Source organism: Patiria miniata, unplaced genomic scaffold (assembly GCF_015706575.1).
Source record: "Patiria miniata isolate m_02_andy unplaced genomic scaffold, ASM1570657v1 HiC_scaffold_17, whole genome shotgun sequence".
In the NCBI taxonomy this organism is placed as follows: domain Eukaryota; kingdom Metazoa; phylum Echinodermata; class Asteroidea; order Valvatida; family Asterinidae; genus Patiria; species Patiria miniata.
The window spans coordinates 10,027,691-10,052,678 of NW_024037055.1; the positions used below are offsets into that span (position 1 = coordinate 10,027,691).

Below are 24,988 nucleotides of genomic sequence, written 5' to 3' on the forward strand. Positions count from 1 at the left end.
GGCCGTACCGCGTACTATACTAGATGTACCTTCTGGATATATGTGTGCGGTACGTAAATGCATCACCGTGATATGATCACATGCGTTGCCAGCGTGGCCGATTTTGCTGCATTGTAATATAGTCACTCAGCTGTGAAAGCAGACATTTTTCGTGACTTTTCCCGTCATTTATTTTCCAGTATAATCCAAGAAGCTCATCAATTCTTCATTTTGTAAAAAGTCCAGAGCCTAGGTCCAATATGACGCAGATGCTGGGTGGTTGTCGGGCATTGCGAGGACTATTCGCGGCCGTGGTGTTGGTGGGGCTTGCTGGGCGGGACTGTTCGGCGTTCTATCTGCCAGGCATGGCGCCCGTCAGCTTCTGCTCGAAGGATACCGAAGTTAGGTATAAAACCGCGGAAAACTCTTTGGATAGTCAGTGTAAGGTATGTGTCAATGCCATGGTCAACATGTATATGTTTTAGCCTGCCTAAAACACATGGAACTAAGTGGAATGAATTTTTTTACTGTCAATTGTCATGACTGTCTGTCATGTCTGTACGACAGACCAACATCCCAAATGTCAAAAAAGGAGTTCTAGCGCCCCAGTTAGTGGGACTAGTCTGTGTGATGGTTTGATCAAACAAAAGGAGGGAAATTGATTAACAAATAACATCTACCTTCCATCATGTCCATGTTTACGCACACATAATTTTTTCAATTCAATTAAATTCAAAGCTCACATTTCTTTCCATACAAAATGAGAAATACAAGCATAGAATACACGATTAAGTACATAGAATTTGAATAGATATATTTTACTGCATGCATTATGATGACAAATTATTGTTTTCTTCATTCATTTTTAGCAAATTAATGTTTGAGTTTTGTGGTTTTTTCTGCACGTTTTGAATTGGTACTTTTGTTATAATTGTTAAGATGACATGGACAATGAAACCCTTGATTTGTGAACTTGGTTGAATGTCAGCGACGTGTATTTACTTTGGCAAGGTTTGGTCAACATTTAGTTGCCATTAACACTGTACACTAAAAGTGGGAAATGAGTTTCTATTCTTTTTTCAGATACATGTAGCTTGAGTAACTCCAGCTTAACAAGCGCATCAGGAATTCACATGTATTCCTGATGAGCTTGTTAAGCTGGAGTTACTCAAGCTAATGTACAATGTACATGTATGTTACCAAGTACGTGTGCACAAAGTATGTAAAAGTCCAGACAGGGCTCTGGAGTGCTCTGAAACGTGCAAAACTAAATCAGGCCAACTTTACTCACAGTTTAGGCAACAAATTTCTCCAAAAATTCCACTGGGGCAAAGAAAATGTCCTCAGTATTTCACCGACCAAGTTTGCAGACTAAATTCAATTTTTAAAGGAGATTTTTCTTCAATATTTTGCACATGAGAGGCAAGTCAAGTGATTTCAAAGTGGGGCTAAATACTAGACTGGTACATGTCCAACCATGGTCTAACGATTTGAAAAGACTGACCTCTTCATTCAGTGTCAGTAGTCTGGTGGCTTGACTATGGAGAAATGTGTAGTAAATTGAGACTAGTTCCCGCTTCATGCCACATGTTTCTTAAATTCTTTTGGCATGGTTGATTGATGCAGTACTGAAGCTGTGTTGGACTGGTTGTTTTAGGTGCCAGTCTATTTTTTATTTTGCATGTTTTCAATACCATAAGTTTTTGGACTCTCATACACAGTATTGAGAGTCCCAAATTTTAGGACTAGTAAAAGTCCAATGAATAAGCAAACAGGAAACTAAAATTTGAATACCTCTCCAACTCTAGAAAAGAGAAATAATTCAACGAAAGAAGCAGAAAATGATGACCAATGATTCAGTATATAGAATTTTTGGGGGGTAATGTAATTATAAATGCAGGGAAATGGATCTTTTCATGACAGTTTCAACAAAACTATCTCTCTTTTTTTCTTCTTTTTGTCCACATTAGAGCCAAATTGAGATGTATGTGAATCGCCTGGACACAGTAGAGAGTATCATCCCCTATGATTATGACAGGTGGGTTTCTTTACCACAGTTGTGGCAATGTACATTGTAAAGTAGGAGTTTTATAATAATACATCATGATACGTGATAATCGTGATACGAGAATGTCATGATACGGGACGGCAATGTGAAAATCTGTATTGCAAAACTTGCTTCTGAATGAAATTAGACTAAAGTCAAGACATCCGAAGTCCCATCTAGAGCAGGAAGTGTGTGTTTCCCTAATTACAAGCTGGTGTTTCTAAGTCTGTGAGTTACACAAAATGGCCTCTGCACTGTAGCATTTACCTGAGCTGAGTAAAAAACCATCATCATCAAGTCGACCCTCGTCGGACAGCAACAAAGGCACACCATACATCACAGTATTCACACTCTCCCGTGTCCGTCCTGAACTGGGCTGCGGAGGCAAGCCCAGTGTCCCAACGCACGTAGGTTAACGTCTACACACCTCAAGAGGCTACTCCATGTGTGGGTTCCCATAGGATGAGTTGGCTTGCAGCTATCTCTGGATGAAGTACGCAGTGTACAGCCAATCGCAGACGCCTAGTTCTGATAGTTGAGGAGATCCTTGGTGGGTGGCCGTACAGACATGGCTCTGGAGTGCTCTGAAACATGCAAAACTAAATCAGGCCCACTTTACTCACACTTTAGCCAGCAAATTTCTCCAAAAATTCCACTGGGGCAAAGAAAAGGTCCTCAGTATTTCACCAACCAAGTTTGCAGACTAAATTCAATTTTTAAAGGAGACTTTTTTCAATATTTTGCACATGAGAGGGAAGTCAAGTGATTCCAAAATGGGGCTGAAGACTAGACTGGTACATGTCCAACCATGGTCCAACTATTTGAAAAGACTGACCTCTTCATTCAGTGTCAATAGTCTGGTGGATTGACTATGGAGAAATGTGTTGTAAATTGAGACTAGTTCCCGCATCATGCCACATGTTTCTTAAATTCTTTTGGCATGGTTGATTGATGCAGTACTGAAGCTGTGTTGGACTGGTTGTTTTAGGTGCCAGTCTATTTTCTTGTTTTGGGATGGATATGTGGAAATTTTGGACAAATCGACATATTGTGAAAAGATGTGGCTGGATGAAATTCATGTAGCATTTGGCTGTTTTTCTCTAGAAAATCACCCCTACTGACCACTAGGTGACATCTGAATATGAAACACCATGCATTAGGGACTTCAGCTGTGAGAAAAAAATGTGAGAAGAGAATTTCACACAGCTTTCATAAAATAAGATTAGAGATAAGCCAGCCATGACTAAAGTTGTCCTTACATGTATGCACACATCAAAAACTAGAAACTGTCATTGAATATTGGCGGTTTTTTTTTTAATGGTCATTGATGTACATGATGAAGTGGTTTACCTAGAGTTTGCCAAGCAAAATATTGAAGAGAAAAAAGATCATAAATAAACCTGCCCAAATACGGAACACAGCTCTCTTTAAAATCTTTCATTACGTGCATTTCATTTTTTCGTGAGTTAAAGGGGCCAGAAAATCAAGTCTGCATGTCGTGAAATGTTTGCAGTTGTTGTGAGTGAAATGTACTACAAACTAGCACTAGTAAAATGCTACTCGGACAATATTTTTTTTTATGCTTTTTTTTCTGTCTTTCCAATATTTTAGGTTTGACTTCTGCCAGGTCCCGAAAACGGAAGACGTCCGTCCCGTGGAGAACCTGGGCCAGGTGGTATTTGGGGAGCGCATCGATGCCTCGCCCTATAACTTCTCCTTCAGCAAGAATGAGGACTGTGTCAAGGTCTGTGAGAAGACCTATGACCCCAAGGTCAAAGAGCAAGAGGAGAAGTTGACCTTTCTGCGAAAGGCCATCATGCTCAACTACCAGCAGCACTGGTCAGTAGAATTGCTTTTGAAAGAGCACAGAGTTTTTAGCTGTTATTTACAAATGTAGACAAGCCTGCTATGCAAAGATATCTGTTTTCCTGTGTACAGTACATGTACTCGAGCCCTTTGTTCATGTACATCGTGTACATCTGCATAGAGTTTTTCAGATATGCTGGCGTTAAAGTTATTTTGAGAAATGTGCTTTTGCTATGCTTATGACCAATACCATGAATTTACATGTAGCTGGAATTCTAGTACTGTGTAACCGTTAAATTGACTTTGCCACTAATTATTTGACTTTTGCAAGGCAGTGTTTCATTTCCATGGTCAGCTTCCTGCTTATACTGTTCTGCAGTTAAAGGGAATATACAACATTTGCAAACATCGAAGAATAAAACTACCACGTTTTTACGAAATACCTTACTAGGATGTTGGTAAATGATAGTCTCAAGCATTTTGTAAAATTATGGCACCTGATGTGAAGTCATTTTCAAGAAAGTGGTATTTTTGTATACATTTCCAACGGTGGTCGGCCGACCAGCGTTGGAAAAACCTAACTATTTTTCAACTACTGCTCCAAATTAACCATTTTTTCAGTCCAAATTTTGTTTGCTATTGGTTACATGTTTCATGAACGGGTGCAGACCAGCTAGACTGGTTCCCGTGCCTTACAATTTTCCATCATCTATAAATTGATCCATTTGATCTTTTGTGGAGTCAGGGAACCAGACTACTTAAACATTTTAGTTTTTCTTGGTTTTTCCAACCTTTTCGAACAAAAAACTTCAAAAACGTCAGTGTAACAATATTTGATCTATATATACTAACCCCTCAAATAGTTCATTTCTGAAAATTACATCAAAAACCAATGATGTACATTCCCTTTAATCACACGTCCTTTATTCTTCGTGAGCGTGGTACTACTCATTACAAATGCATTCAGAAGCCTATTAAATAATGTAATAACTGTTCTTATTCACAGACAAAGAGTCAATCTTATTTGCACATGTCCACCAAATAACCTGAATAAGTCATAAGTCTGAGCCGTTTTCTGATGTTTAACATTTATTGATTGTTTAGCAATTCACCAGCTCCACATTGGCCTATAACATGATTCGCAAATGTACCTGTACATGTTCATTGTTTTTAGTCTCATAACTGCACTTTGTTCAGGTGTATTTTTCCCATTGTTTCTCAGGAAAATGTGAAATTGAATCTCCAGTCACCACCTGCAGTGGTGCCTTGGTTCAAAAACATAATTATTTCTGTCGTTTTTAAGTCAGTTTTGCCAAATAAAATAGCAGTCTGCCACACAACTACATGTTGTACACACACATCTGTGTACCTGTGATTATAAATGCATGCATTGGCTGATATACATGTATTCTGCTTGGTGTGCTGTAAATGTGTACACGTGTAGCTTTTTAACATAAAAGGGCCTCAATTTCTTTTGAAAGCATGGTACAATGTAGGCTATATGTACATTGTACATGTACATGTACATAGAGCGTTATTGATTTGTGCGTGGCCCTCGCACTGCTTTTAAATTTGTATTCTCAGAATATCAGTAACAGTGATTAAACACACAAAAAACACGTAATAAGTTTAATTCAGACAATTTGTCCAGGTTGAAAAAAGGTATGATTTACACGATACATGCATGGTCTACATACCGGTACATACATACATCTTCTACATACATACATGTACATTGTACATTTGTAGAATCCACAGAATTGGACAGAATATTTTATTTCATGTTTTCCTTTTTAACTGCACTGGTAAATGTTCAGTTTGAACATATAGGATTTTTTAGATCCCGACTAAATTCATATTTCAAGTAAACCACAAAGGAAACAAAAACTCGGTTAAATCATTCAGTTGTTTTCAGTAACAAAGAAAATCAACTCAAGCAGGATTTGAACCAGTTCACCCCGGAACGCTGTACAGACATTCTACCAAACTTACCTTGTACTGCTACTCCTCTTGATTTGCTAGTGTTGGTTCTCTGTGTGATAATGATCTTATGGATCTTTAAGCAGTCAGTGATAAAGTATGAGCCATCACCCATGTGCAGTGTGTCTTCACGTTAGTCTTTATTTGTAGGGGCTTCGGGTCTGTTGTTGCGACTCCCACCAGGGGTGTGTGCCACTGTAACGTTTGCCAACGTTGGCAACGTTTGTGCAAGTGGGACTGACTGTTTGCCACCAAAATTTGGCGAACGTTGCCAACAAATGCGAACGGTCTTCCTGAGTCGTTCACTTAATATTCCAAAATGGCCAAACACAGTGAACATAATGATTATCAGCCTGAAGTTTTCTGTTTTCTACATCCAAAGAAAGTTCATTTTAGGGGTGTGCATCGGAACCGGGTACTCAAGTACACGACCGCTGACATCAGGAATTGGTTCTAGATTATGGGATCAGGTGCCCATAACCAATTTTACTACAAAGTACTAAGTAACCTCTCAGACAATAAAAAAAAAAAAAGTTTGTCGGGAATTTCAAAATAAATACCAAGCTACCTGGAAAATCAAAACTCATTTCACATTTACATGTATGTGCATTAATAACACTCGGCAGATGATGCTCACAAAAGTTGCAGTTTTACACCGTAATAAAGCTCGTCAGACAACTTCCGGAATTTGAATTTAGGGATGAGTTTCTTTTACAGGTACCCGGATACCCGTGTTTTACTTCATTAGGGTACCCGTTTCCTTTACTACTCGTAAATGCACGCCACTAGTTCATTTATTGCTGGCAAAACTTCACTTTTAGTCACAATAAATTTGTGAGAATTGTATAAGTTACTGTCCAAACAGTGACACATGTGGGATTGGCATGGCAAAAAGAAACTATGATTCCACATAGGGTTGGCATGTTCACATGGCCTAAGCTAACAGACGTAAACACGTTCGCATGAAGGGAAAGCACCCTTGTCTTTCCTTGTTCTTATTGTGTGGACTTTTATTTGTGTATTTGTTTGCAGGATTATTGACAACATGCCAGTGACCTGGTGCTACACAGTGGAAGGAGACCAGAAGTATTGCTCCCCTGGATTCCCTGTTGGTTGCTATGTCGACAAACAGGGCATCCGTAAAGATGCCTGCGTCATTGATGTGAGTACCCAAGATCAATTTTATAAAGAGTTCTCAAGATGTACAGAAAAATGCCTGACATGGAGTGTATGCTGTAGTGTACAAAATGGGGGATCATTTTTCTTAGTGATGAATTAGTGTTTGGGTTTTATAATTATACAACGTTATACAACTAACGTACTAAATCTGCAGTATCCAGCAGTGGGTTACTCTGTTTGATTTTTGAACAAAGACCATTCATTATATAGAAGAATCCGGGCATGTGCACGGCCCCCTTCAATGGAGAGACCATTGTGCATGCTATTGTGCAAGGCAACTGCCTGTGACGGATTGTTATTTGAACAATAGCTAGTGCAATGCTTTCGCCACTGAAGGGGGCCAACGTGATAGAATTGACTGTGTGCTCAGATTGGTCTATAGACACTCACACTTTGGAATAATTGGATTCTGGTGGGCTAATAATACTTGGTCTTAATTTGCTGGAGGAAATGGCCGTATTTTTCTGGTGGTGAGCCCAAGATGTTTCTATTGATTATTGATTATTAGTGGGTGTAAACTTGATTGTTTTTTTGGGGTCAACCCCCCTTCTCTTCGCAGACAAACTATGACCAGAAGGATACCTACTACCTGTTCAATCACATCAACTTTACTATCATGTACCATCGCATGTCAGAGAACGAAGACCTCGCTCGCATTGTCTCCATCAAAGTTGAGCCCCACAGGTAGGCACCCTCCTCCCAAAATAACGGCATCTTTTATTTGTAAAGCTTTGCAAACTCTCTTTGCAAACTCAAGCTTTGTGTCACCTTGCATTCTGACAACTGCTTATTGTGCCTTCTTCTAAATACAGTATTTGGATTTGTAAAGTATACCCTAAAACGTACATGATAAACACTTGTGTGTGTTTTTTTCCCCAGACTTCCAAAGAGAGGCTACCTATAGATTGCCTAGTCTGTTTTCTTTTATTTTCAAAGGAGAAACTGAATGACAATGCTCTCAGTAAAATCTACTGATCAGATCAGAAGTTGCAGTGTATTTGTAATGAATATCACACTGACATCAGACATATCCCGAGCATTTACCATATTTATCTGAACACAAGCAATATCACTCAGTAAGATTGTGTACCTTATGTGCATTCCAAATTAGTGGAGATTAGACACCTTGCATGTGACAGTCCTAAATGGATTGCACTGTTACATTTTGTCTTAGCAGCTTGTGTCACCCTAAATGTGTATTTTTGTTTTATATTTTTCTTGTAAATAATACTGCCTTAACCCTACCCCCTACACTGATTTACTAGGAACCTTCTTCACTCCTGCAAATTCCAACACCATGTGGTAAACTGTACACAGAAACTGTTGGACTCTGATTATTGGCGGTATGCCTTACCCCGTGTAATGCCCGGTTCATACTACACGCCAAAGCATGTCAACAACAATTGTCGACGCACTTCAAACGTATTGTTAACATCACAACTTTCGCTTTCGCGTGAAGCGTGAACCGGGCTTAAAGCATAATCAGTTTACTAGTGCAGTACTCACTCCAACAGATTCCAACAAATCCTGGTGTTTGAGTTTGACCTTAAGGTTTACTTGTTTTCCTTGGCAGTATCAACCACAAGAAGACTGGTGGTAAATGCCTGACCGGTGTGAGTGAGAATCCAGTCTCTGCTCCCATGGCCATCCCTGCTGAAATCAAGGAACCCATCTCCATCAGCTACACCTATAAAGTGGAATATGAGGTGCGTTTGTTCCCTCCTCTTATTTACATATTGCTTTACATTACTTTGCCTTTTTGAGGTTTTTCGTTGTCCTGGCCAGTGCATACCTGCCAACTGTTCCGATTTAGGCGGAACTGTTCCGATTTTGGAGATAAAAAGTGCCCGAAAATCGGAACGTCCCGATTTTCCGAGTTGCGAGAGAAGAAATAATACAAAAAATTTTTTAAAAATTTTAAAATTTAAAAATGCCCTGGCGCCGTCGCACACTTGTCCGAGAACAATTTTTTATTGTATTGAGTGCGCTATTGTCGCTACCATAATGGTATAAAATCCGCCTCGCTCTTATGTACGACGAAAGGGACGTAAACCAGACTCAAACGTCATCGAACAGGCCATGTCCGAATAGGCTGCGGCTGCAGCCGTTCGCGCGCACAGCAGGCTTGTGCGATCAGCCACAACCTAGCCGCAGCCAATACTGAGACCCGCTACGTCATCCGTCTGGTGTACTGCCTCTCTTGCGTGCTTACTGAATTAAGCGCGGGCCGCGCCAGGCACGGCGCGGTGGACGTATTGATGCCATGTTTGTTTTCCACACACGTTGTTTCTTCATAGTCTTCGTTGGTTTTTCGTTGATATTTTGACCGTGCTGAGTCGCACTTTTTTTGTGAACGTTTTTGTATGAGCATTTCAACCGCAACATGGACCAGGAGGATGATACACTGAAGGAGAAAAAGCAGCGATGGAGTCAAAAATTCCGAGAGGAATATCGTGAAAAATTTTAAAATGTGTATTGTAACAGGCCTATGTACACCGTACAATGATGTACAAACTTTTCCAAATAAAATTGTACTTGTCACTGCTTGTACAATGTACATGTAAAATGTATTACTGTGACTGAATATCTACATGTGATTAAACTGTGAAGCATGTAAGTCAGCAGTCATTTATTCTTAAATTGTAAAAATTTTTGATCAGCAAAAACCGGCTGGAAAATTCAGAAAATTATCCACTAAATAAGATTAGTGTCTGTTGGGTCTGCTTCTGGATATCATGTAACATTTTAGGCACATGTACATGTACATGTACTTTGTATGATTGCCCCTGGACCCAACCCATTAGCGCGCGCGCGCCTGCGCCGCTCACCGTGTGTGATGCGTAGGCACCCTGTTCCTCTTTCTGTCTTTTCAATGTTGGCAGGTATGCCAGTGTCTAAGTCAAGTACTGTACAGTGGGCTCCATTCACTAGTACATGTACCCTGTCAAAACTGACGTGACTAGACACTTGAGTGACATTGTGACCATTTGCAAATATGTTACAGGCTTGTGTATTCTCAAATGACAACTAGTTTGTGTACTCCATGCCATATTTATTATTATTGTTATTAATACTAAGAATTATTTCTGGTAATGACAAATGAATGACACCAAGGATTCCTCAAAAGTGCCCTAGGCACTGTAGCTCACAAGCCTGAAGAAACGCGTAGAGAGAAGACAATGAGAAGAAATTACAGTTTTTAGGGGTGGGAGGAAAACCCCAGAAGAGTATGCTGAGGAGAACCCACAGAATCAGGTAGGGACTGAAAACCCAATCCACATGTTGGCCCAGGCGGGATTCAAACCCGGGTCACAGCGGTGGAAGGCGAGGAAAGAACCGCTACGCCAACCTGACTACCCATATATGCATGTGAATCTGTGCACAGGGCATTTGAACCTCCAAAACTGTAAACGTTTGGAGAGCACAGGATTGGGAGAAACCTTGAGTGACAAATATATATCTGTGACTGAGTGTGTTTACAAAGGCAAATGCTAATAACTTAATTCTATTAAGACTTCAGTGCTAGGTTTTTTTAGGTGGGTGGTAGGGATGGGGGGATGGAGCAGAGGGACAGGTTTGGCTGTGAAGTCATGAATATTCAAAGGCCAGCTTGATGCAAATGCTAACTTTTTTCATTTGGAATCCTTTGGACAGCTCAATACGCAGATACGATGGGCATCCAGATGGGATTACATCTTGGAATCCATGCCACACTCCAGCATCCAGTGGTTCAGGTAAGGAGAGAATAACCCCAACTCTCCCAGATCCTCCCGAAACCCCGAAGGAGATTGTAGAGGATTTTAAGGAATCTTTTACTTGACACAGGGACTGATGACCCCTTGGGGGTTTTAGCATCAGTCTGCCATCAGGTAACTGCATTCTGGATGATTTTGAAGGATTAAACAAGGCTGTGACTTTGCTATTGTTAACATTCTGATTCCTGACTTAGGGCGTGATTCCTGACCACATGGCACATACAGGTGTATGGCTTCAGATTAGCTCCCATAATCAAAGACGCCGATAAACTAAAACACGTTGGGCAACTTGTACCTCACTTGTACAATTCAGATCGCATTAATTTTCAATCGGCTTCTGTTCTCTTGTCCGAACCAACAAAAGAAACTGATGATTTCCTTGCTTTTTAATTGTTAATGGCTTAAATGCATTGATATTTCACTGTTGTGCCTTTACCCCATAGTATCATGAACTCCTTAGTGATTGTGCTGTTCCTCTCTGGTATGGTGGCTATGATCATGCTGCGTACACTGCACAAGGATATCGCTCGTTACAACCAAATGGACACGGTGAGTTCAACAGACTAAGAGACACAAAACTATTAATTGCTATACAAATATTGAGTGGCTCAGTGTGGAATGGGAGGAATATTACCGCAAGGTAAAACCTGGACTTTTCCATTTCACGAGGCGATGCCGAGTGAACTGGAAAAGTCCGGATTTTACCGAGCAATAATATTCCTCCCATTTCACACTTTAAAGCCACTCAATATTTGTTTTATATAACTGACATATAGATCCTTGTCATTTGATAAATTTGAACTTTTATTTCAATACAAAACTAGAGGAAAATGTATTTCTCTCTTCCAAACCTCCCCTTCATGGAAATGTTTGAACCCAACGCTGTAGCTCTGGATCTTTGGAACAATACGCGCTACCCGCAACGCTGAAAGCGCACACCAGCATGCATTTGCACACAAATACTGCGTCATGTAACAAAAAATGATCCTAACTGTTTAATAGTATTTCCCATTCCCCATGGGCGGATAGTACTTTTTGAGCCATGACGTGAGTGGGAGCAATAACGAATGTCATGTGATGTGAGTTCTACCAATCAAATGACAGGGATCTGTATGTGGGTTATATAATGGGTGTTATATAAGGACAGCGCAGGCAGTTTACAATACAGAGAATGCACTGTTGGCAATACTAATCATGCTTTACCAGCAGTGCATCTGTATCAGTCCCAGATCATCTTTAGGTACCAATTTATAAGACAGCTCAACTGTTACCATCTTGTTTGACCATCGTTTTTTCCCCCAATGGTCAATCTCATAGGAGGAGGCACAGGAGGAGTTTGGTTGGAAGTTGGTGCACGGTGACGTCTTCAGAGCACCACGCAAGGGCATGCTGCTGTCTGTGCTGCTGGGATCGGGGGCACAGATCTTCTGCATGATCTTCATCACATTGGGTAGGTTGCATGATAGCAGTGTCTGGAGAATTACTAAGCCCAATCCCCTAGGGCCTTAAATAGCGCACACCACTAGTGGACAATTCTGCTCAGCACAGAATTGGCTAAGCACAGAAAAATAGGTAGTTAGCAAAAAAAAAATAAAAAGTTTCCTGCTTGTGACTGTGTCTCAGTGAATTATTTCCTCGGCACGTTCATTTGCTAAGCAATATTGTTATACCTCCGTCCTGAATACTGTATTTCACTGGCCCAGAACGATCACGTGTAATATGAAGTCATGGCACACTCCCTGTGGGATATCACGTACTTACCGTACGGTACGGTACGTACAGTGTGAAACACTTGTATCATTTGTACCCACATCATCATGTTTTCACACATGAGTGGGAGCAGCGAACTAGCAGACGATCAGCTGTTTTGAGCACGCGAAATGCATGTGAGTTGACGTTCAATTGTCATGACTGTTGTGTTAACTGCTGTTTGTTTTCGTGATTTTTACATCAAAATCCAAAGAATCCAAGACATAGGTATAACAAAACAGTTGTTGACGGCTGTGATGTGGGATATGACGTTTTGAACACCCTCTGGGCACAAAGCACCCTCAGCTTTGTGAGGGTGCTGTGTGGGCAATTCCGTAAATTCAGATGTACATAAATTGAGCTGCTGTTGGAAAAGTGAATGTAATACATCACTAGTATGTAACATCTAAAAATGAGTAGAAAACAATTACAGACCTTTAACGTACCACCACCTTAATGACCTTGTGCATCATGTGGTCAGACATATGCAGAGAATAAACGTCATATCCCACATCACAAACGTCATACCCCACATCACACATGTCACAGCAGTCAACAATGTTTATTGTCCGTCTAGCAGCTGCAACCGTATTGGGCCCCATTCATATTGCACACACATTAACGTTTATTTTTTTCTGGCATTAGAGCCCATCTTTGTGTACCACAGAACTTATCATTTGCATTGTTGCGTTTTTGTTTCTGACACCAATACTGCAAAGTGTGCTCTAGGAAAGTGAAGCAATTACACTTTGCATTCTAAGGTTCATGTATCCTCAATGTTTGGCAGATCACCAGCTGATAATGGCAGCACAGAAATTGTACATTTGATCAAAGTTGTACATTTTGTCTGACGTACAGTTGTATATTTTTAGGAAAGAAATGTTGAAAACTATCTTGTTGATAAACATGGCCACAAACACCACATATTTCATGACTCTTCTAATAAAACAAAATATACATTTTCCATACAGTGTATTTTACAGAGTAGCAAGGAATCTTGCAATCTAGGGCTGTGCCGTTTCGAATAATTTGGTATTTGATTAATCCCACTTGGACGCAACTTCAAATATTGGATTTCAAAATTCAGTGATCAAATTCAACATGCACCAGCCTAAACTGGCAGGTGCATTTGTTGAAAATTGACAATATGAAGAACAGGTGGCGATGGCTAATATTTGACAGATTTTAAAGAAGGCATTTGAGCTAATATTCCTCACGGAAGCTCCCCAGTCATGCGGTGTATTGGCGTTCAACAAAAGTGTGGCATTTGACAAACAATAAAACCATGCAACTTATACATTTTTCATTATCTCCTTTTAAATAAACAAGTGCGAGTGCACAATAAGCTCTGGCCTAGTTCCGGAATGTCTCCCTTCATATTGAAATAGACGCGCAATGTCATCAATCGAGACAAAGGGGCGTTTTCCAAATACTTTCGCCAAGAGTGCATTTACTGACGACAGCATTACATTTTGTCAATTCTTGGTCAATTGGTAGTTATATTTTATGGGAAACTTAGGGGGCTTGTTTTTTTGGTCAATTTTCCGGGGAGAGACCTACCGACCGACCGACTGACCAACCAACCAACCAAGAAGTGACATGTAGAAGCTCCTGCCAGAGCTTAAAAAATAAGCTATAGGGATATCCACTTAATGATCGAATATTCAAATATTCGGTACAAATGGCACAGCCCTAATGCAAACATCTTGTAACCAAGGATTCTGTACTCAAGATGGTTAGTACAATATTTTCTCTGGTAGCATTGTTTATAGGACACTATGTCGATTAATAAGTGCCTAATATGTGGTTGGCATAACCCATTAATTGGGGCTTTGACCCAGCAGACCCTTCCACATAACTTATGGTAAAAGTTGATGCTCCACGTAATTTTGACTAATATTAACCGTCCTGCTGTCTGAACAGTCACAGACAGCAAACAAAAAATCAATCCTATTCCCCTGCCATACCTTTATACACAGGCTTGTCACCAACAGTCAGATCATAGTTCTTGTAAACAATTTGAGTAGTCAAATTCCATCAACAGCCAAAAGCAGGTATCTGGTAGGTACAGCTACATGTAGCTTATCAATCTCCTTCAGTCAAAGCATAGCTGTGTCAAGTTACATAAACAGTCACAGCCAGTCAAATTGCTTATGGAAACAAGAGCTCTTAACCTTGAAAAACAGTCGCTTGATTGATTTTGACTACTGAAATGGCTTTGTTGAATTTGCCAGCCAGAGAGGGAGGGTGATGGCATTTTATGACGATGTGGTCTTTCTTTCTTTGGCACAGTGTTTGCTTGCTTGGGGTTCCTGTCTCCAGCCAACCGTGGTTCCCTCATGACGTGTGTCATTGTCCTCTTTGTTAGCCTGGGCACGCCGGCTGGCTACATCTCAGCCAGAATGTACAAGAGTAAGTATTTAAAACACTCGCTGAGTTGTTGCAAAAACCTTAACTCCTGTATTTCAGTGAGCCCTTAGATTAAAAATAAGTTGTAAAAAAGTCACAGAATTTCCTCCCTGCAGGCCATTTTGGCCACATGTTGGATATGTATCAGGGGTGTGATTTTTCCGGATTTCCGGATTTTAAGTCTAACGTCTGCAGAATTTTATGCGGATTCCGGATTTCCAACGTTTTCTGTTCCGTAATATCGCTCAAAAACTTCGGGTGAAATATAGGCCCTAATTTACGATAATGGATGGACTGGTGACACAAGTCTAATAAGCAGTGCGGTCAAGAACCTGGTAGACATCAATGCAGTGTGCGCGCAGTGGAGTACTTGAGGACCAGACTAAAAATAATTTTCAATGGGTTTGCACCTCGTGTTTGTACATGTATATCGCTTGTGGATGTGTGTGTATTGTGCAGACTTGTATTCGAGTCACGAAACATCGAGTCCAAGTCCGAGTCCGAGTCACATTTCTCGAGTCCAAGTCCGAGTCCCGAGTCCTCCAGGTCGAGTACGAGTCCGAGTCACGAGTCACAAAGGTCGAGTCCAAGTCCGAGTCACGAGTCACCTCTAACATTGTATTAGAAAAACGTACATTTTAGGAAATTCAGAGATTCAGAGTCACCTTTGATATAGTAAAAGGTGGCGATCGAAGTTTGACGTAGTGCCGGTTTTCTCCTCTATTTTCCTCTTGCAGAACGTGCATTCTGCACTTGATCTTCAATTGGCATTTCTCTTGAAGTTAAGATATCCAAAATTGACAATTTTTGGAGTGGATGCCATCATGATCTACGTTGCAACTTGCATGTAACGTTACCGAAACGGGCAGATCAGCAGACTCTTCATATCACGTTATCGCGATGCGACAGCAATACATGTGTGAACGACAGGACGTCTGACAAGAAAAGTCTGGTACAATCTTGCACCAATGTAGCATTACGTGCGGACGGCGGGGTACAAGTTTCGGTACATTGATTTCTTTAATCAATATATCGGTAACCGGCCACGGCCACGCACGCACCGCATCGAGCGCCCTGTACATGTATTGCACAGTAAAGAAAACAATCGACTTACGTAAACTATGTGCGCGTATGCAGTGCGGTAATTTCTGTCGAGTCACAAGTCAGTTCGAGTCCGAGTCCGTAGCCCTGAGTCCGAGTCCGAGTCGTAAGTCAAAGTGACCCGAGTCCGAGTCATTAAAAATGTGACTCGAGTCGGACTCGAGTCCGAGTCCGAGTCACGAGTCATACAAGTCTGGTATTGTGCAGTGACGATCGTGAGCTAGCAATTCGCAAACACATTGGTGTCAATATTGCCGCGATTTTGTCAAGGAATTTAAGAGTATGGTTGGAAGAACTGGTAATAAAGTGTCACTGTGGATGTAAATCAGTTTGAGCTGCAGTAGTACTTTGAAAAATAGCCACCACCAACACAAAATTTCAAAAATGTTTCGGAAGCCTGGGACTGGAGTTTAAAGTAAGATTACTATTACTTAGTAACTTTTTAAGCACCGTTCATATTTTTGTGTGTGAATCGTTTCTTTCTCTCTGCAATCATGCAAAAGTAATAACATCACACACAGAAAAAGACATTATTGAATCAATCACGTATGGATTATATTATTTAATGACCAGACATTTTTTCCTCATTTTTCCCCCATTTGTTTTCTTTACTCATGCTTTACTAAAGTGACAAAATTTGCAAACATTACAGAAATTACAGTACATAAAATGTACATGCCCTATATATGGACATATGTGCATGTATATGTATACATGTACATCTATACAAGTACATGTACAATAATACATGTACATGTACAATAATACATGTACATGTACATGTATACATGTCAACCGAAGTTCGTGGATTTTTCATTTTTGTCCAATCACACCCCTGATGTATAGCATCAGTACAGTATTTGGTTCCTTATTTCAGTTTCCATTGTTTTCCCAGTTTGTATGCAATTTCAGAATTGTAAGGTGTAATGTTGAGGTTTAAGTTCAATATTTGGTTTTGCCCTTCACTGACATATATTGTATAAACACTGTATACTCAGTGTTGTCCTGAGTGATTGTGAGAAAAAAATCACAAGCTACTTGGGTGGGACTCCAAGCCACGACCTCCTGGTATGTAGTGCAAACTCACTAACATCACCCCAAACACAAATTCCAGTTTATGAATAGAGGTTTAAATTATTCACTATTCTGTAGGTAGTTGGGATATCCGTTAGGGGGAGGTTAAATGCTACAAAGCTGTTTGTTGCTTGCAATAACCATGCACATGTGAGACACGTGCTGCTCTAGATAATAAAAAAAATTGTGTAAAACAAAAGGGATTCATCATGATCGAGTCACAGATTTATTTGAAGTTGTCAGGCATAGACTTGATGGACCGTAAAAAAAAAACAGAGAAGGATGCTGGACATTTGAGTGTGATTGTTCTTGCACTGGCAATGTTGTTAGAAGATGTACATGTGAATATTGACACAGATATGTGCACTCTATAATTTTAAATTTTGTCTGTGTTCTTTTTCTCTCTCTCTCTCTCTCACTCTGCTCAGCCTTCGGCGGTGAGAAGTGGAAGTCCAACCTTCTCCTGACCTGTTTCCTGATTCCTAGCATCATCTTTGCCATCTTCTTCATCTTGAACATCATTCTCTGGACCAAGCACAGCTCGGCAGCCATTCCCTTCTCCACGCTAGTAGCCCTGCTGGCCTTGTGGTTTGGGATATCTGTGCCCCTCGTGTTTCTGGGCGCTTACTTTGGCTTCAAGAAGAGGGTGAGCTCCAGTTCATTTACTTTTTAGTAATATCGATCCATTGACAACATAAGAAATGATTAACCTAGTTATTTCCTACATCTCTGGATCTGAACTTCCAAGTATTGCATACTGGCATCAGCATTATAATAAATAAAACCTCAAAGATTCTCATCAAATTGAATTTGTCAATGATCCGTTGTCCCAAGGCAGTCATCACTCCCCAGCTGATTTGCATATTGTAGCCACATGTCGCTGTTTGCGCTCTGTACAGTGTATAGCGCTTGGCTAGTGTTTATGTATGTAGCAGCCAGATACCATCACAGACAGTCAGTAGGCAGTCTGTAGGCAGTCAGCAGACAGTCAGCAGACAGTCCGCAGACATCAGCCGGCAGTCAGCGGGCAGTCAGCAGACATCAGCCGGCAGTCAGCAGACAGTCAGCAGACAGTCCGCAGGCATCAGCCGGCAGTCAGCGGGCAGTCAGCAGACATCAGCCGGCAGTCAGCAGACATCAGCAGACAGTCAGCAGACAGTCAGCAGACATCAGCCGGCAGTCAGCAGACAGTCAGCAGACAGTCAGCAGACAGTCAGCAGACATCAGCCGGCAGTCAGCGGGCAGTCAGCCGGCAGTCTGCATACAGTCAGCGTGCAGTCTGCATACAGTCAGCAGACAGTCAACAGACAGTCTGCAGACAGTCAGCAGACAGTCAACAGACAGTCTGCAGACAGTCAGCAGACAGTCAGCAGGCAGTCAGCAGACAGTCAGCAGACAGTCAACAGACATTCTGCAGTCAGTCAGCAGACAGTCAGCATACAGTCAGCAGACAGTCAACAGACAGTCTGCAGACAGTCAGCAGACAGTCAACAGACAGTCTGCAGACAGTCAGCAGACAGTCAGCAGGCAGTCAGCAGACAGTCAGCAGACAGTCAACAGACAGTCTGCAGACAGTCAACAGACAGTCAGCAGACAGTCAGCAGGCAGTCAGCAGACAGTCTGCAGACAGTCAGCAGACAGTCTGTAGGCAGTCAGCAGACAGTCAGCAGACAGTCAGTAGGCAGTCTGTAGGCAGTCAGCAGACAGTCAGCAGACAGCCTGCAGACATCAACCGGCAGTCAGCAGACAGTCTGCAGTCAGTCAGCAAACAGTCAGCTGACAGTCAGCTGACAGTCAGCAGACAGTCAGCAGACAGTCAGCAGACAGTCAGCAGACAGCCTGCAGACATCAACCGGCAGTCAGCAGACAGTCTGCAGTCAGTCAGCAGACAGTCAGCAGACAGTCAGCTGACAGTCAGCTGACAGTCAGCTGACAGTCAGCTGACAGTCAACAAACAGTCAGCTGACAGTCCATAAACACCATAGTGAATCTTGGCCTTCACCCGATAAACTCATTTGTGTTTCTTCCTGCAGCCAATTGAGTACCCGGTACGCACCAATCAGATTCCTCGTCAGATACCGGAGCAGTCCTTGTACACCCGCCCTCTTCCTGGCATTGTCATGGGCGGGGTCTTGCCATTTGGTTGTATATTCATCCAGCTTTTCTTCATCCTCAACAGCATCTGGTGAGTTGCAATTCCTTCAGATGCCAAACCAAAACAAAAACATTCCATAGTGGTTATCAATAATACAGAGCAAGATAATAGCTTTGTTGGCTTTGATGACATGTGTCTCTAGCAGTTGTAAATATTGATATTGAGCTTTTGCCTTTGCATGACGCATTTTATTACCACTTTATACTTATTGCTGTTTGAAAACTTATAATGAAAAATAATGTGCAAGGTTTGAACGACCGTGATGAGCTTGTTGATAAAGTAGGAAGACTTCCACATCTTTGAGCAGGAGGTCATGGGTTCAGGTCCCACCTGGGCAAGCTTGTGGATTTTTCTTGCAAGCTCTCAGAAAGCAGAGAATCAAGTGACGATAAAATTGTTGGTAAATATTCAAACAGTATTTCGCGTACCACTGTTGTTTTTGTTCTTTACCAATGAAACCTTCAAAAGCACTGTATACGCAGTGCTGCCCTAAAAGCATGCGAGATGGTTGATACAAAAATCTGAGATAGCCGATACAACAATCAGCATCTTGTATGGCAGAACTGTATTATATTTAATTGCCCTACAATATTTTTAATCTGTTACGATTGCTCATCCCTTGCAGGTCCCATCAGTTCTACTACATGTTTGGCTTCTTGTTCTTCGTTGCTATTATTCTGGTCATCACTTGTTCCGAGGCCACTGTTCTGCTGTGCTATTTCCACCTGTGTGCTGAGGTAACTAACAGTCATGTTCAGAACCAGTGAAAACCCTAACCCCCTAGATACGTAGATTGAATCGGAACCCTTCAGGTTCTTTCAAATTCTCCAGGAGATTTTATGAAGGATCAAGAAAATGTCAAGCTCTGTTATTGTTACTTTAAATTGGGCTTGTTGCCCTTAGAAGTTAGAGTTAAAAAAAAACATGCCACTTGGTTCTGCAGATTGTCATATTTTGGAGACTTTACCCTAACCCGCCTCAATCCTCCAAGATCCTCATTGCGGTTTGGAAGGATTTTGGAGGATTGAGGATGAATGGTGTTTGAGAAACAGGAGGATTTTGGAGGTTTGAGGATGAATGGTGTTTAAGCACATGAGGGTTTTAGAGGATTGAGGATGAATGCATTTTGAGGCAGGACTGTCTGATGATTTTGAAGGAATGAGGGGCTGGGTATCCCTGAACATATATGTAAGTGCACAATTTTGGGATTTTGGAGGATGAATGCATTTTGAGGCAGGACTGTCTAAGGATTTAGGCGCTGTTGCACAGTTTTGGAGGATTGAGGATGGTTCCTAGCAAAAAGGGCCTGGGGGTTAAACCTTGTGTGTAGAACTATATGTGCATTGCCCTATAAAAGGTTGCGTTTAATTGGAATCAACTGTTTTTTGTGGCCAAAATTTGGGACTTTGTTATCATTATTGTTTCTGATGAACACTGTACAAGTTAGTGGTCTGTTATGATGTGGTCCATGGGTTTGTATCCTCTCAGGTTCAGAGTTGTCTCCCTCGGGCAACACAGCACCATGGATCACATCACAGCAGACGCATGCATGATGACAGGTTTTGGGTGGGAGAATATCTGAGAGTCCACGTGAACTCAACATAAACAACAGATGCCCACAAACTATGGCCGAAATAAATATAGCTCATGCATATTCATGATCAAGAGCCCAATTCTTACTGGTCCATCCACCATCACGCGTCGGCCGCTAGTGTTGCTGTTCACCAAGCGCACACGCGAGGATTCACACACAGGTTAAATACGCATGGGCAGTAGACTAACTTACAACGCATGCGCTTTACCAAGCAGTTGTGGAACTATTGCACTGGGGAAGTGTACGTGTTCTACATAACCCCCGAGGACCAACACAAAGGGAACAACAGATCCTTTCAGTCCTCGGGAGTTGGGTCTTTTGTTCAAAACGGTCCTCTGTAGTAGGTTCGTGTGCTTAGTCTATAGGAGAGTGTTGAAATACAGGGACAAAGGGAAGCACAAAAGCATTGTCCTCGGTAGCAAAGTAAAACAAGAGTGTCTGAGCACGCATGAGCATCGCCTTACCTACACAAAAAGATGGTGGCACACACACAGAAACTTTTTGCAGAGATAACTGATGTGTACCTTGACAAAATGTTGGTGAGGTAAACTTAAATTTCGGGGGTAAATAGTTGGTTTGCAGTGAAGCAAGGAATTTTGGCTTGTGTGCATGCATCTATCACATGACTGAAGACTCTGTGCTTTACAGCATAGCTGCCAACTAGTACGATTTTTTCGTAATTATTACGAATTGTTTGTTAAATTACGAAAATACGATTTGCCACTAAAACATTACGAATTTCCCATTTTCTACCTAACGAAAAAAAAAAAATGTAAAGTATCGTTTTTGACCAAAAACTTCTGGCGAAATGTCGCGATAATGGATGGACTGGTGGCAAGTCTAATAAGAATGCAGTCAAGCACCTGATAGACATCCATGCAGTGTGCACAGTGGAGTATTTGAGGACCAGACTAAAAATATTTTTCAATGGTGTGCCATTTGTGTGCATCTCGTGGATGTGTGGTTGTGTGTACTGTATGTGAGTTCTTTTCAGTGACGATCGTGAGCACATTTGGTCGCTTATTGCCGGGATGAGGACCCATCAGTGCGAGATTTTAATCACGGAATTTAATAAGAGTATGGTTGGAATAATTGGTAATAGAGTTTGAGTTTGTCACAACGGACAGAAAAGATAAATCAGCATGCGTTTGCAAGGTATGTTGGCGGGATATTTCTATTGCATACGGTGGCCATAGATCATTGTGTGTAAAAACATGATACGAACTCGAAACTCAACATCGATAGCATGCATCTCCAAAAAAATATGCGCAAATGTTATTGATGTTATTATTTATTTGACTTCAACAAACAAATACAGACATCAAAACAAAATTAATTTTAAAAACAAAATTTTTTTTTTAAATTTTTTTAATTTTTTTTTAATTATCTTTTGGCCTACAGTACATTATTATTCACAACAAGAAGAGTATGCACATGTATGTGTACATGTAAACCATGTACCTGTACTCGATGTCGGTAAAGCTTTTGATAAAACGAGAAGTTGAAAATGACCGCGCGGGTTGATTACTAATTGGGATTTTGAAATGTTGGCAGCTATGTTACAGGCTTAGTACTGATTATTAGACTAGCACTGTTGACATGAATGGTCATTGCAAGCACAGAATACCATGGTTGGAAGAGCCTTGGTTCAGACTTAGGCCGTGTCCAAATTACTTGGCTGTGGCTGGATGTTACACAGCGCCTGTCAAGCGCCTGCAGCCACTACCCATAGACCTGTGTGTTACTTCCAGCCAGTGTTGTAGTCGAGTCACCAACGTCGAGTCCGAGTCCCAAGCCTCGAGTCTGAGTCTCAAGTCACAAGCCTGAGTCCAAGTCTTGAGTCACAAACCTTGAGTCCGAGTCACGAGTCACATGTTCTCAGTTGTTCACCAAACTAATCAAATTAGTTTGGTGAACTAAATAAAATTATTTTTCAATCATCCATTCTGTCTTTTAAGTAAATCCCAGTGTATATAGTTTACGTTGTGTGTACAAAATGTGTTTTCTTTTTAATTCCCATCCCTAAAAAAACCCTACTCCATCCCTTCCCTCCATGTTTTATCATCCAAACATTATTCCTCAATGATCCTTTCCCATCCCTACCCCGTGCGCAACCCCTGGATACGATTTTCCGCGGCACTGTGTTTTGTCTATGTAGTAAAAACCAAAAAGAATGCCACGTTCGTCGCACAAATACTTAACGTTCGAGTCATGATTCCAGTCATGAGTCACCAAGCTCGAGTCCAAGTCATCATGGTCGAGTCCGAGTCATTTTCCAATGTGACTCGAGTCGAGTCTGAGTCACGAAAAATGTGACTTGAGTCCGACTCGAGTCCGAGTCCTGGACTCAAGTACTACAACACTGTTTCCAGCCATAGCCAAGTAATGTGGAGGTGGCCTTATATAACATGGGTGTTTTTCCTCTACAGGACTATCACTGGTGGTGGCGCTCTTTCCTGACGAGCGGCTTCACTGCCGTCTACCTCTTCATCTACTGCCTGCATTACTTTGTGTCCAAGTTGACGATCCAGGGCACAGCCAGCACAGTCTTGTACTTTGGCTACACCTCCATCATGGTCCTCCTGTTTTTCTTGTTCACCGGTGAGTAGCAGAATTGGGTAGTCTTTGCAACAAACTCCTTCAGATTGGGGAAACTGTGCCAACTTTGAATCAAAGCCAAGCTGGAATCGAGACTGGAATGGACCCCCGGTACTTTGCAATGTTGGTTCCCAACAGTCGTTTGTAGGGAGTACATTACCAATCTGAAGACAGGCAGATTCCAAATTTGTTCACATATTGGCAGTTCTGGGAAGAAAGCGATTGTTTAACCCTAACCTTCCCAACTCCATCAAAATCCATTTTTCTTGGTTTTTCCAGCATCCACGAACACAGAACTTTGAACAAGTCACTGTAAAAATTGCTATAAAATACTAATCCCCCAAATCCATCCATTTCTGAAAATTTCAGCAAAAGCAAATGTTCTATATTCCCTTTAAGATTGGCTCAATTATAACATCCGATTGAGGTGGTCATGTCATTCCGTCTTTCACATTTTTCCCCCTCTTCCAGGAACTGTGGGCTTCTTTTCCTGTTTCTGGTTTGTCACCAAGATCTACAGCGTTGTTAAAGTGGATTAAATCACAGCTGAGTAGCACAATACGATAGCAGCAGTCACTGCTCGACATTTTGACAACGTCAACGTAGTTCAGTTAGTTTTTGTTCTAGTTGACAAGGAATGCCTTCTCAATTTGAGGTTATTATGAGGCACTATTTGAAGTAGACTTACTTTTTTTGAGGGGAACAGGTATAGTGTCACACAGTTTTCTGCGTTTGTTTTTGTTGAAACAAAAGAATGCAGGCAGGGAACCCGCCATACTGAATTTGTAGAAAGTTTGTTAATAGATTTAATTTTTAATTTTTGTTTTCTCCAAGTTTACACGAAGTTCAGTTTTGTCACAAGGGGTCAGTTTTGATGGGTTTATAGCCAACAGTGTGTATATGAGTATGCCTTGCGTTTGATACAAGTTCGTACATAAAACAAATAAGTTGAATTTATTTGATGGTCTCCATGCATTGTCTGTCATCAACATACACCACTCGGCAGTAATGCACAGCTTGGAAACATTTTAGTTTCAAGTACACTGTGAAATAAATATTCATCACCATTTGTCCGAACTCATCTGGGTTAGTTTTTGGAGATATTTTGACCTTTTTAAATACTTCTGAAGTTTTAAATCATGCATTTAGTTTAGGCGTGTACAATGGATGTATAATTTTTTGTCTTTCTCCTTTATGGGTTGTACAGTTTAGCATTTGATGTTTGATGTAGTTTTGACAATTCCAAATTAAGAGCTGTAAGAGGGAGAAGTGAAACGATTATTGTTTCATAGTTATGTGATGGCTTTACAGTTATTTTACTTGAAGGTGACAGTGAATTTTGCAATCATTTAGATATTTTTCTATTCCACTCGTGGAATGTGAAACATAATTGGTGGGTTATTTACTTTTTTGAGTCTAACTTCATATTTGTGTGTTTCCTGCGGATTGGGCCTGTGGCTTACTATCGTCATAAATTTACAGAATTTGCCTTTTAAAATAGAATTAAACTTTGTGTGTGCAAACCAATATTCTGTGCACGTCCGAGATGCAAAACCATTACC

General features: G+C 41.1%; 1 protein-coding gene across 1 annotated transcript; it reads left to right on the forward strand.

The window, feature by feature from the left end:
* The first annotated feature begins 11 nt into the window (after window positions 1–11).
* Window positions 12–24,988, forward strand: LOC119723775 (transmembrane 9 superfamily member 2-like). The gene is made up of 15 exons (XM_038194631.1): window positions 12–425; window positions 1,950–2,017; window positions 3,638–3,865; window positions 6,845–6,974; window positions 7,551–7,675; window positions 8,565–8,697; window positions 10,646–10,725; window positions 11,190–11,295; window positions 12,064–12,196; window positions 14,788–14,907; window positions 17,508–17,725; window positions 19,113–19,264; window positions 19,860–19,971; window positions 23,258–23,429; window positions 23,898–24,988. Exons 1-15 carry the CDS (start codon window positions 240–242, stop codon window positions 23,963–23,965), a joined length of 2,031 nt encoding a protein of 676 aa, XP_038050559.1. The 5' UTR covers window positions 12–239; the 3' UTR covers window positions 23,966–24,988.

Excerpts from the sequence above, each read along its gene's own strand:
- LOC119723775 (XM_038194631.1), top strand. The coding sequence starts at position 240 with ATGACGCAGATGCTGGGTGGTTGTCGGGCATTGCGAGGACTATTCGCG. Across the intron at positions 3,866-6,844 it reads CTCAACTACCAGCAGCACTG|GATTATTGACAACATGCCAG; the intron begins GTCAGTAGAATT and ends ATTTGTTTGCAG. Across the intron at positions 19,265-19,859 it reads TTCATCCTCAACAGCATCTG|GTCCCATCAGTTCTACTACA; the intron begins GTGAGTTGCAAT and ends CATCCCTTGCAG.